The 13536-nt window shown below is 41.6% G+C and overlaps 1 protein-coding gene across 8 annotated transcripts in view; it reads left to right on the forward strand.

The window, feature by feature from the left end:
* Positions 1-299: 299 nt before the first annotated feature.
* LOC110674205 (collagen alpha chain CG42342) overlaps positions 300-13536 on the forward strand; it is a 658184-nt gene continuing 644947 nt past the window's right edge. For 6 of the 8 annotated variants that reach the window (XM_021838251.1, XM_021838254.1, XM_021838253.1 and 3 more), the window contains exon 1: positions 521-2015. In XM_021838251.1, coding sequence (XP_021693943.1) covers positions 1409-2015 — 607 coding nt within the window. In that variant the 5' untranslated portion in view covers positions 521-1408. The other 2 variants (XM_021838257.1, XM_021838252.1) reach the window with 2 other exon arrangements.

Consider the following 13536-nt stretch of genomic DNA (forward strand, 5'->3'; position numbering starts at 1 on the left):
TTATACACTCTCTTTGTAGCATAGTTCATCCAACTCTCTTCTTTCGTGGTTCATTTCTCCCATTCTACAGCCGGTCCGTGGTCCGTTCGTTATGCTCGCAACTGCTCCACCACCCACCCAGCATGCTTCGATCATAACCCCTTGTCAGCCGCATATGGGCATTTGCATGGCATGCTCCGTTCAAAATCATAACAGAGAAAATTTCCATCTCTCGCATGCTCGGAGCTCTCTCGCTCTCATGTTTCGGATTCCTCTCGCTCACCGAATCCGAACGGAACGGAACGGGATCAGCCTCCGTCAGTCCAGCTCAGTCGGCCAGTTAGTCTATCGTCGAACTCGGTCCCGTTTGGTCGGTTTCATTCTCCGTTGCAGTGTGGCAACTGACGCGTATCAGAGGATCCGCTTCCAAGACATCCTCTCGAGGGCGCCAAACGCGAGTGACGCCCGGTGGTGCAAAGTGTGAATCCTGATTTATTATCCCCGCAGTGGTGCATTACGGAGCGGTGTAAAGCGGCAAGTTCACTGCGCTCGGTGTCCTTTTCGTGTGCTTGTGTCTGCCAGCCAGTGTCCAGCGCGTGCTGTATTATTAATGATATTTCGGCTGAACCGTGAAATCGCTCACACCGACTGGGGTCGCTCAGCTTGGAGTTCGAGAGCTCGTCGGGAGCAGAACGGCTCCGGCACATGTGGTGCAGCGATTGAGTAGTTTGTGTTAGGATAGATGGATGCTGCTGCAACAACCTGAAGTCGGTGGACCGCTCGAGCGAGAATTCAGTCGGTGTCAACGAGCGGAACGGACAACATCTCCCGGAGTGAAGTTTGGAACACGGTTTTTCTTCCGGGACTGTATTCGGGATTTTGAGGAGTGCGAGGAGGCGTTCGGAAGCGAGGAAATCAAAAAGTTTGACGTTGATTCGAGTGAAGTAGGCGGTGCGTTTTCTTCCTGTGGTTGCTTGGATTAACGGCGAAACGGGGGAGTCAATTTAATTTAATTTTTCCGACTTTTTTCGCCTTTTGTTGGGGCCGATGATCGAAGGGTGGGAAAAAGTAAAGTATCGAAGGAAAATTTATTGTTTTTCAGTGAAAAAGTTTTCCCGCCGCTGCTGAGGTGGCACCAGTAAGTGTCGAAGGAGTGAAGAAAGTTTTCCGGCTTAATCCGACTGGGGATTGGTGAATTCGGTGGAAACAAGGGAAAGAGCGAAGGCAGCCTTATAGAAGAGATAAATCGTGAGAAGTGATTTGGGTAAAATTTTTCGTGAAAGAAGGCGGAAGTGAGGCCGCGAAGAGCCATGCCGGCAGATGAGGCGGAATAATGAAAATGCCGGTTCGCAGTGAGTGTAGCAAAGTGGAAGTCACGTGCAATTTGAAACAGAGTGTAGTGTAGAGGATTGGAAGTCCCCGATGTGCCATGGAAACCATTTCTGACATTCCATCGAAGCAGGGGCAGCCGGATGGGGCTGCCGGAGCCGACCTGCTGCAGGACACCAAGAAGCGATCATCGACAGTAGTAACAGCAGCTAGTAGCGCCAAAGCAGGCAGGAGAAGTCCATCGAGAAAGATTCCAGCAGGCGGTTTGACAGGCCATGGCCGCAAAGGCAGCGGAAGTGGTCTGGAGGGCGGCAATGCCTTACCCAAGCCAAAACCCGGCTCGTCGGCCAGCAGCATGGTCAGCTATCTGTTCTATCTGCTGTGCATCACTTCGCTCGGTGCCACAATCTACGCCAACATCCGCCAATCATATTTAGAGGATAGATTATTTAGCCTAGTTAGTATCGAAGAACGACTCAGTGTGCTGGAGGGCCAAATTCGCGATGTATATAGCAGAAGCTATCGGCACCAGAACAACCGCCGCCAGGACCAGGACCAGGAGGAGGCCAGCGTTTCCGACGTGGTGCGGAAGATATCGCTCCAGATTGCCGAACTGCCGAGGATACGTCGTGACGTTTCGGCGCTGAAACTATCGCGAGCGACTCGTCAGGTTCCGCTGCCGGAAGGCGACTGCATCTGTCCACCAGGTGAGTGCGAATTTGTGATTTGTAGTAGGCGTAGTGTATTTCGATCATCACTCTGTGAAACGTGAATTGAATCTAGTGTGCATTGATATAGTTTGTCGTATTTACTGCCGACTGAATTTTTAGCCAACTACGATGGAAATGAAAAATGAACGACAGTTACGAGCAGATAAATGATTGCTCGGAACGACATGTGAAGGATTCAGGAATTGAAATTCCAATTCGGGGCAACCGATAGCAAGTTTTTTCGAATATTCGTTCACGCGTAGGCGTCGTCCTCTGCTTTGGTGACAGCTGTTTTTCGCATAAACTCGGAACAGAATCCAAATTGGTTTTGCAATCGATAAAGTTTTGCCATTGGTAGAAAAAAAATTGGAATGAATGAAGTTTTCTAAACAGCGGTGGTGATTCACAGTTTGTGTTGGTTGGGAAAAACTTTTTGAGCGATATTTGATTACATTTCTGGCATTGATGGGATTTGATTGGATAGTAATGCTGGAGAACGGTTTTAGAAAGTCAATTGATTTCTGTGAACGATTTTCAAATCCATTTGTTGAAAACTTTTGTGTTCATACAGTCACATGACATGGATATTTTGTATCGAAACAAAAAATCACTGCAATATGAAAAAAAAAAAACAAAATTGTTGGTACCTTACCATGTTATGAACTGAATCTTGAAAAACAATGAAGTTTTATGCTGAATTTCAGTTAAACATTTTCCAAAACTCCAAAACTGAAAAATATTTGAAATTTGAAACTGTTGAATGCAAGTTTTAATGCAGGGCAAAGTTTAGGGTTTCTCGGTGTAATTCGTCCCAACGGAGCAATACACCCCACTTCATTTTCAATGGATGCTTCTTTTACAAGTTAATATGATTACATATCTTAAATATTAGTAAAAAATGATGTTACGTATATATACATATAAATACATTTTTTTGCAATTTCTCATCGTAATAGGCTGTTTTTCATCACGCCAATCTGTCGTGAAACGGCCTACTAGTCATTACGCAACTGAAAACAGTGCTGTAATGATTCATTACGCAACGCTTTCTCATTACGCAACTGTTTTGAGTTGCGTAATCAATCGCGGAGTAGCAATCATTGACATGTCTTCTTCTTCTTCTTTCTGGCATTACGTCTCCACTGGGACAGAGCCTGCTTCTCAGCTTAGTATTCTTATGAGCACTTCCACAGTTATTAACTGAGAGCTTTCTATGCCAATGGCCATTTTTGCATGTGTATATCGTGTGTCAGGAACGAAGATCATCTATGCCCTGGGAAGTCGAGAAAATTTCCAACCCGAAAAGATCCTCGACCGGTGGGATTCGAACCCACGACCCTCAGCTTGGCTACGGCTACGGCTATTTGGGCCCCCCATCATTGACATGTACAGTCAGTGAATCAATCGAAAAAGTTCCGAAGAGTCTACAGAGATTTGTTTTCCTGAAAAACCGCAAATATTTCCGCGAGAGAAACTACCAGGAATTCTGCGAAGGATCGAACTAGAAACTCTTCCTTTCTCTCCTCTAGGTATTCCATCAGAAGCGCTTTAACAAAATTCCACTGATATTTACTCAGGAGATTAAACAAAGAATTTTTCTAAAAGCATCCAGGTTGAATCCCTGAAGTAACACCTAGAAGGTTTTGTATGGTAAATTTCTGGAAAAAATCATGGAACAATTACTTTAGAAATTTTTGGAGGAATCACTAGAAAAATTCCCAGAGAATTCACTGGATAAATTCCTAAATATACCCCGGAAAAAAATTTCAAGCTATCTCTGAAGGAGTTCCTTGTGGATAATCTTAGGATATTCTGCAAGAAATACTGGAAGAAATCGATTGGTAAATTCCTTCAGGAATCCTCGGAGAAGTATCTGGTAGAATTTTGATGCAATTCCTGAAGAAATACCAGTACAAATTCCTCATAGGGTTTCTTCAAGGATTCCAGGATAAATCTTTTAAGAAAACACTGGACCAATTTACAAAAGAATCTATTGAAGATTCCCTAGAATAATCCCCAGAGGATAACCTGGGCGAATCTCTCAAAAAATTGCAAGCGGAATCTCTATAGGAATTCCTCGTGGAATCCCGTGGAGGAAGTTTTGGTGAATTCTTTTCCAGTATTTCTTGTGAAATCCCTGAAGGCTTTCTCTTAGAATCCATGGAGGAATTCTTGGTGGAATCCCTGGAGGAATTCCTTGATAAATCCTTGGAGAAATTCTGGGTAGAATCACTGTAAGAGTAAATCTCTGCAGGTATGTTTCTAGTAATTTTTAGAGAAAATCGTCGTCCTTGAAGTAAATTCTTTTGAATCAATCGCTGAATGATTTCATGTGAAGGAATTCCTAGAAAAATACTAGCAGAATCCTTGGAAGATTTTTGAAAGGAGGAATTCATGGTGGAATTTTTGATGGCATCCCTGTAGAAATTTCTTGGGAGGGATTCCTTGAGCAATATTTTCAGTAATTTTTGAATAAATTCCTGATGGAATCGCAGGAAAAGAATCTGTTTAGGAATTTCTGAAGTTTCACTGGAGAAATTCTTAAATAAAATCGGAGGATTTTTTTGTGGATTTTTTTAAGGAAGCATAGGAAGAATTATTGAAAAAATCCCTTGGGGAGCTTTTGGATACGTCTACGAAGGAATCTGTAGAAAAATTACTGATCTTTCCAGAAATTCTCGCTAGAATTTCACCAGAACTTTTTTCAGTGTCGCTTCCTTAAATTCCACAAGGAGTTGCTCCAGAACGGTTGTGCTACTTTTCCCCGCATGTCGGTTCCCCGAATGTCGTTTCCCCGAACGCTGGTTCCCCGAATATCCCGTTTCCCCGAACAACCCACATCCCCGAAAAGTTTGTGGTACTCATAATTTCATATCTTCATACATTTCAGGGTGATGGACGTACTGGTCATCTGATATGCATCCTTCTTTATTTGATTGGCGGTTCTTACTAGATTCACCGTCCTCAGCATTTTTGGCAACATGATTGGCGGTTCTTACTAGATTTACCGTCCTCAGCATTTTTGCCAACATGTGTATAGCCGAGAATGGCCAAATACCCCCTTCTTTTGATTGCTTATCGTTCTTTATAATTCACCATCCTGCCACTGAAAACTATTATAGCGCTTTTTTGAACTGCTCCACTTTTCGGGGAAACAGGTCATTCGGGGAAATGGCATTCGGGGAAATGGCATTCGGGGAAACGGGTCATTCGGGAAACTGGCATTCGGGGAACCGACATTCGGGGAAAAGTAACACAATCCTCCAGAACTTCCACCAAGAATTTATTCAGCGTCTGTTTCTAGTATTTTTTCTACAGATTTCTTAAGGGGTCGATGCAAAAACTTCTCGAGGAATTTTTCAGTGGCTCATCAAATGCTTTCTCCAAGAATCTTACCAAAATATCCTCCAATAATTTATTTAAGAATTTCTCCAGCTAAACCTCAGTAAACCCAAACTAATTTTGTAAACAAACTTTTTTAAGGTTTTTTTTTCCTGTGATTCTACCAGGAATCGGTCTATAAACTCTTAAAGAGATTGCTCAAGAGATCCCTACCAAAACATTGATAAAGGAATTCCATCAAAAATTTCACCAAGAATTTCCACCAGGAATTTTTATTGTCAAAATCTTCCAGTGATTGTTCTAATGATTTCCCTAGTATTTTTGTATTTTTTCCAGATTCCTCCAGAAAATTCTTCACCGATTTTCTCTAGAAATTTATTAAAAAATTTCTACAGAAATACATGCAGAGAATTACTCCAGGGACTCTTACAATGTTTCTACCTAGAATTTCTCCAAGGATTCATCAAAAAGTGCCTCCAGCGATTCCACCATAAATTCTTCCGAAAGATCATCAGGAAGCCTTCAGAGATTCCACGAGAAATACTGCAAAATAATTCATCAAAACTTCCTACATGGGATATCACCAGGAATTTCTTTAGGTTGTGCAATTTTTTAAAGAGGTTCCCCCAGACTATCCTCCGGTATCCTTCGAGGGAATATTCGAAAAATTCTTATATACATTCCACCAGTGTTTCTATCAAAGATTTTTCCTTGTATCTCTGAAAGGGCCCTATGAGCCATTCTGCCTGGGATTTGTGCAGGAAGTACTTCAAGAATCTCCCAGGAATTTCTCCGAGGATTAGTAAAGGAATTTATTCATCAATTCCTTCCAGTATTTCTTGGATTTTTTTTTTCAAAGAATCAACCAGGAATTACCTTAGAGAATTTTTTAGGAACTCCTTCAGGGATCCCTGAAGGAATTCCGTTTTGAATCCCAGTAGGAACTCGTAATAGAGTCACAGGATGATATACTGGTGAATTCCCAAATCACTGAAATCGTTATAAGAAAATTCTGGTGAAATCCTTACAAGAAACTTCTGATAAAATCACTGGAGGAATTCCTGAAAACCCTCGAGATTCCTTGGAGATATTCCGGGAGGAATGTCTTAAGGATTGATTCCTTGTGGAATTTCGGTAGGCATCCCTTGATTAATTCCGACAGACATCCCTTTAGGAAATTCGGAAGGAATTCCGGGAGAACTCCCTTGAAGAATTCTTGGAGGAATCGCTGAAGGAATCCCCTAGAGAAACCCCTGGAAGAAAGTTCTTGTAGAATCGCTTAATAAATTTCCAGAGAAATCCGTCGTAAACATTAATTCTATTCATTCCTGAAGAAACCTTTAAAAAATAACCTGATAGAATTTTTGATGGAATTCCAGAAGGATTTTATAATGAAATCTTTGAAGTGTTTCTAATGGAGATGAGCTCTTGATGAAATCCCTCGAGGAACTCCTGCTGTAATCACTAGAAGACCTTCTGATGTAATACCTGGAGGAACTCCTGATAGAATATCTGAAGGAAGTCCTGACGGGATCCCTATAGGAACTTCTGATGGAATCCCTTGAGAAACTTCTGAAAGAACCCCTGTGGGAATTCTAGGTAGACTCAGAAGGAACTCCTGGTGGAATCCCCGGGGGGAACTTTCGATGTAATCCATAGAAGAACTTCTGTTGTTATCTTTTATTAAATACCTATAGAAACTCCTGATGAAATCTCTTGGGAAATTCTGATGCAATCTCAACCAGAACTCATGTTGGAATACTCAGGGGAACTCCTGATGAAATAACTACTGATATTTTTGAACTCCTGATAAAATCTCTGGAGGAATTCCTGATGGCACTCCTGATAGACTCTAGAGGAACTCCATATGATATCCCTAGAAGAAATTTTGATGGACTTCCTCGAGAATCCTCCTCTATAGGAACTCTTGACAGAATCTTTCGAGGAATGCCAGGTAGAATCTCTGAAGGAACTCTTGTTTAAATCGCCAGAAAAATAGAAGGTACTCCTGATAGAATCCCTAGAGGAACTCCTTATGATATAAATAGAAGAAATCCTGATGGAATTCCTCCAGGAATTTCTGATAGAATCTCTTGAGGAATTCCAAGTGGAATCTCAGAAGGAACTCTTAATGGAATCCCTGAAGGACTTCTTGAGTAAATCCACAGAAGAACTCTTGACGGAATCTCTAGAAGAAATTCCGATCAAATTGCTAGAGAAACTTCCGATAGAATCCCTAGAGGGACTCTTGATGGAAACCCCGAAAGAACGTCTGATGGAATCCTTCGTGGAATTCATGATTGAATCTGTTACAGCGTGCCTCGTTCGGAATCGACCGACAGTTGGCTCACCTGAAGACGGACAGAAGTAACTGCTTTTTGGGGGAGAGGAGCACCAGTTTTGGCTCCAGCCAGGTTCCACGACATGCAGCACTTCAAACACGAGACTCAAGCGTAACACTTCCACGAAACAAATCACTCAATCCGACTCGAATAACTAACCACTTAACTTGGCGTAAATATGACTAAAACGCATTTATACTCACTAAAAACTAATTTTATTATCTATTTAAATCGCTTTACAATTGCTTCCTTGCTACACAAAATGCTTCCTTCTTCTCAGACAATTTTTCCACTTCTGATTTTCAGTTTGAATTTTTTCCCGCTTGCTACGATCGCGGGTGCGCCGTTGCCACGGCAACCTGCTCACGTGGCTGCGACGACATGTTCGGCGTCGGGTGCCTGCGGTACCCGAGTGCAATATTTGCGTTGCTCATAATGTTCGCAACATTCTCCGGGCCAGACTTTGAGCTGATGGGATTCAACAATACAATCTTGCTGACCGGTATCTTGTATGTTGACTTCGATGTTCGGACGTCCACTGTTCTTAGCTTGTCGTCAAGGCCCCGGTAAACTCGCTCTACTACGCCTTTTGGCCAGTTGCCTCGATGCAAAGTCTCGTCTACCAGCATCACCAAGTCACCAACCTTAAACTCATGGTACATCCTGTTGTCGGGCCATTTGCGACTCCGGATCAGCTCCGGACGATAAGCTGCTACCCACCTATGCCAAAAACGATCCGCATAAATCTGGGAATGCTTGTAGGCTGCACGACAATCTAGATCTCGTTCATCGAAATCATGGTCGAATTGGATCACGTTGTTCCGTCCTAACAACAGCATGTTCGGCGTCAGTGGTTCCAGATCCAGAGGGTCATCAGCAACGTGTGTGTTGACGGTGTTCATTGCCTCGCACAAAGCTGTCCTTAGCACCAGGTCTGTGGGATGTCGATCGCATAACATAGCACGAAGCGCGGTTTTAATGGAACGCACTAGTCGCTCCCAGCATCCTCCGAAATGTGGAGCACCAGGGGGTATGAACTTCCATTCCACACCTCTGACGCTCAGTGTCTCGTCAATCTGCGGCTGGTCCAGTGTCTTCACAAGCGTTTTAATTTCTTGATCAGCACTGGTGAAGTTGGTACCGTTGTCGGTTATGATGCACTGCGGCAGTCCACGGACGGACATGAAGCATCGTATTGCCATTATACAGCTGTTTGTATCGAGTGATGGCACCACCTCCAGATGTACCGCTCTTGACGTCATACATGTGAACAATACAACCCATCTTTTTTCCACACGACGGCCGACCTTCACAGACAGCGGTCCGAAATAATCTATGCCGGTACAGGTGAATGGATACACGAACGGTGTTGTTCGCTCCGGCGGTAGCATTCCCATCTGCGGAACGGTAGGTTTTGCTCTCAGCTCTCGACACTTCACACAGGACATCGCATACTTCTTGACTTGCGAACGAATTTTCAGTATACGATGGCGTTCTTTGATGCTGTTGATGACGGTTTCCGTATCTTGGTGAGCGTTGGCAATTGAAAACGGATGGTTATCCGGAAGAACCACCGGATTGTTGACTTCGAACGATTTGCTGTTGTCTTGAATGCGACCTCGCATACGGATGTTCCCGTTATGGAGAAACGGCGAATATGTTTTTAGGCGACTGCCACTCTTCACGTAGCCTGACTTCTGCCCCGGGGATGTGGCCAATTCAAAACATGCCCGAAAACACATCAATATGGGTAAAAACATCAAGATTTTTGAAGGTGATGCTAATAGAAGTATTTACAGCGCAACTTATTCATATGACCACTGTATAGTAGGTTCCATGGGCCCTGGGGGATGAGGTCATGTTTCGAGTTGGCCACATCTCTAGGAGCCCCTGGAATATACTATAGAGTGATTATTATATCTTGTGGTTCTGAAAATGCTCGCCATTTTCCAAGTCACATGGATCTTACTGTTTATGGTAGAATGTGATTCTAAACAGATGAACGGACATGTTCCGAATTGGCCACTTCCCCGGGGCACCTGGAACCTACTATAAAGTGGTTATGGCAGCCGGTGATGCTGGAAATGCTTCGGAAAGCATAACCTTTGAAAATAATGAAGTTTGATGCCCATATTGATATGGTTCCGGATATGTTCCTAATTGACCACTTCCCCCAGGGCACCTGGAACGTTCTATAGAGTGGTCTGTGTATCTAATGGTTCTGAATACGCTGCAGGAAACATCATTTTAAAGGTTGGTGTCCGCTTGGATATAGCTCCGGATAATATTTACATGATTGGAAATACAAACATGACTGACCATGCTTTCCGGAACCAGTTTTACGGAAATAGTCATATTTCTGAAGATTTCCAACCAATCTTAATGCGTCCGGTGGCATTCAACTTCCTATTAGTTCTAGTTTCTAGGAAAATTGCAAACATCTATCTAACTTTACACCACACAAAAATACAAGCGACAGAAAAAATGACATTTGGACATGACCTCAGAAATATTCAAAAAGCTTCACAGCAAAAACGGTTCGTTCGCTTGTTAGACAACTAAAGAAACAAAGTTAGACAACTAAATAAAGATTCCAAAAAAAATACACACAGTAAAAAAAATTTTTTTTTGCATTAAAAAACATCATTTTTGTCACAAAAACTCAAATATCTCAAAACCCTATCGGAATACCAACGTCATATTATTAGCTATCTACCATAAAAATTTGGTGATGGTAAGCCAATAAACAAAAAAGTTATGACATTTCAAATATTTCACAAATTTGACACTTAGTGAAAAAAAAATTATTTTTTTTCATTGTTAATTTTTTTTAGGACCGCAGTTTGTTGCTGAATTTTTTGTTAAGGGTACCACATGAGGTTAACAAGTTGTTTTCATGATATTTTATTTAATTATTCATAACGTTGAATACAAATTTACGCATTTGTACGTCCTGCCGTTTAAACGTTGACAAACGGGCAATCTGTACATCATCGGTGGATCAGGTTGCAGGAAGTTCGAAAACAACAACAACTGAGGAATTACTAGATGCACCGACAACAACTGAGGAGTTACCAGAAGTACCAAGTGCAGATAGTCTTGCCACGGTACCATCAGCGACATCTGTTTCAACAAATCAATCAGAAGATGAGTGCATCCAGAAGGTCAACATCGAACGCTTCAACGAAGGGATAGCTGGAATAAAAGTGACTCCGATTAAATGGACGAAGATGGGTTACGTCAATTATCGCGAGAAAAAATACCGTGAAATCAACGAAGCTGTACGAAGAAACCTCTTCAAATTAGGACCTGAGGATGTGGAAAATACAGACTACGATGAGGTAATTATGAATATGAAGGAAAGGTTTTCGAATCTAGCCACGACAAGGAAAGAAAAATTATTGATTTTGTCGATGCTGCCAAGCTCGTGGTCTATTCAAGACGCCATTGATGAGTTCAAAACCAATAGAAATACAGCAAAAGAGGCAAAACAATTCAAAAATAACTGTCTTGCAACCAAAAATGCTAGGTCGAGTACTTCATTAACGCATGAGACAAAAGAAAAAATAATTCAATATTTTGAAGACGATGAAGTAAGTAGAGCTATGCCTGGCCAAAAAGATTATGTATCTGTAAAAAAAGATGGAAAGCGTCAAGCAATCCAAAAACGATTAATGATGACTACTTTGAAAGAAGCGTATACACGCTTCAAGGAAATTAACGAAAATATTAAGGTAGGTTTTTCCTCATTTGCAAGCCTTCGTCCAAGGCAATGCAAGCTTCTATCCAATTCAGGAACACATAATGTTTGTGTGTGCACAACACACTAAAATATTAACCTAATCTTACATAGTTTGAAAAGAATCAATTTATCAAAGGATATTAAAATGTTAACTGGTAGTCTTTTGTGTGAAAATACAACATCAAATTGCTATCTACGATCTTGTTCGGATTGTCCAGATTCTTCATCATTGGAAAATACTTTATTCGCTGAGTTTGAAGAAAATTATATTGATCAGTTATCATTTGAGCAATGGGTGACCACGGATAGGTGTGACCTAGAAACTATTGTAAAACCTGTAGATGAGTTTGTGTCATTTTTTTGCTTGAAATTAGAAAGTTTAATTCCTCACGAATTTATTAAAACAGAGCAATCCCGCTTTTTAAAAAATACGAAAAATACATTACAAGATGGTGAATTTTTAGTCATTTGTGATTTTTCTGAAAACTATAGCTTTGTATTGCAAGATGAAGTGCAGTCCCATCACTGGAACGTACAACAAGCTACAATTCATCCATTCGTTATTTATTTCAATGGAAGTACGCAAATTGAACATTTTAGTTTTATTGTAATTTCCGAAGATTTAAGACACGACTCAGTATCTGTAAATTTGTTCATTGCCAAAATGATTAACTTTTTACGCGTTGATAAAGATAAAGAAATCAGAAAGATATATTTCATGTCTGATGGAGCAGCATCGCAGTACAAAAACCGTAAGAATTTTTCGAGCCTATGTCAATTTAAATCAAAGTACGGTGATGCAGAATGGCATTTCTTTGCTACGTTACATGGCAAAGGTCCTTGTGATGCTGTTGGAGGAACCATAAAGCGCATGGCCACAAGAGCAAGTTTAGCCAAAGAACGTGAGCATCCAATTAAAACTGCAAAAGAACTATTTGATTGGGCGAATCGCAGAAAAGAAGAAGATTTAACAAAATTATCATTTTGTTTTACTACTACTGAAGAGTACGAATTAACGGCATCAGAGCTCAGCGAGCAATATAATAACGCGAAAACGATCCAAGGAACCCAAAAATTTCACTGTTTCATTCCATTGTCAGAAAATAAAATTAAAGCAAAACTATATTCGAACTGTACTGATAATGATGCAAAAGTGTTCGATATTGTAAAAAAATTGAATAACATTAAATAAATAAATAAGTTTTAATAAAATGTTTTCATGATCTCATAACGCATACCCAAATCCAAAACTTTTAAAGTTTATATATAACATTTAGAAACTCATCAATCATACTCTAAAAAAAAATATCCTGGTAAAAAAAATTTTTATTTTCGTGTAACTGCCACTGCCACAAATCAACTCCATGACCATTCTCTTTAATCTCATCACTCGAGCACCGACGTACGCTGTCAGCTTCTGGTTCGAGCTTAGCCAGCCTAGGCAGATCTTCGAATCGGTCCAAAGGTACACTTTGGTAATGTCCACCATCATCTCCGTTTGAAGCACACTTATCATCTGGCTTGCCAGGACACATCCTTGTAGCACTAGTCGCGGAACAGTCTGCGACTTCAGGGGCGCTACTCTTGATTTCGCATACACTAGGGCAACGTGTGATTTGCCCTTCCGACGGTGAACCATGTAGACCACGCAGGCATAAGCCTTATCACTCGCGTCACAGAAAGCGTGCAGTTCGACATCGCCAAACGATTGTATCGCTGGGTAGTAAAACGTTGGCAATTGAATTTCTCCCAGTCTTGCGGTTTTGTTCAGCCATTTCATCCATCGTGGCACCAGACCGTCAGGAATTTCGTCGTCCCATCCAGACTGTAGACGCCACAGCTCTTGAAATATGAGTTTCAGCTGAATCGTGATCGGACTGAGCAAACACAGCGGATCAAAGATGCCCATCATAAACTTCAAAAGTTCTCGCTTCGTTGGCACCGCTCCGCCAGATCGGAATCGCTGGTTCAGTTTTGGGAAGTTAAGCGGAAATACAAACTCATCGGACTGCAGGTCCCACCTGATTCCGAGCACACGGACATCACTCTGCATCTCCGCTACAATTTCAGCATCGAGAGAATCCAACACGGG

This window comes from Aedes aegypti, chromosome 1 (genome assembly GCF_002204515.2).
Source record: "Aedes aegypti strain LVP_AGWG chromosome 1, AaegL5.0 Primary Assembly, whole genome shotgun sequence".
In the NCBI taxonomy this organism is placed as follows: domain Eukaryota; kingdom Metazoa; phylum Arthropoda; class Insecta; order Diptera; family Culicidae; genus Aedes; species Aedes aegypti.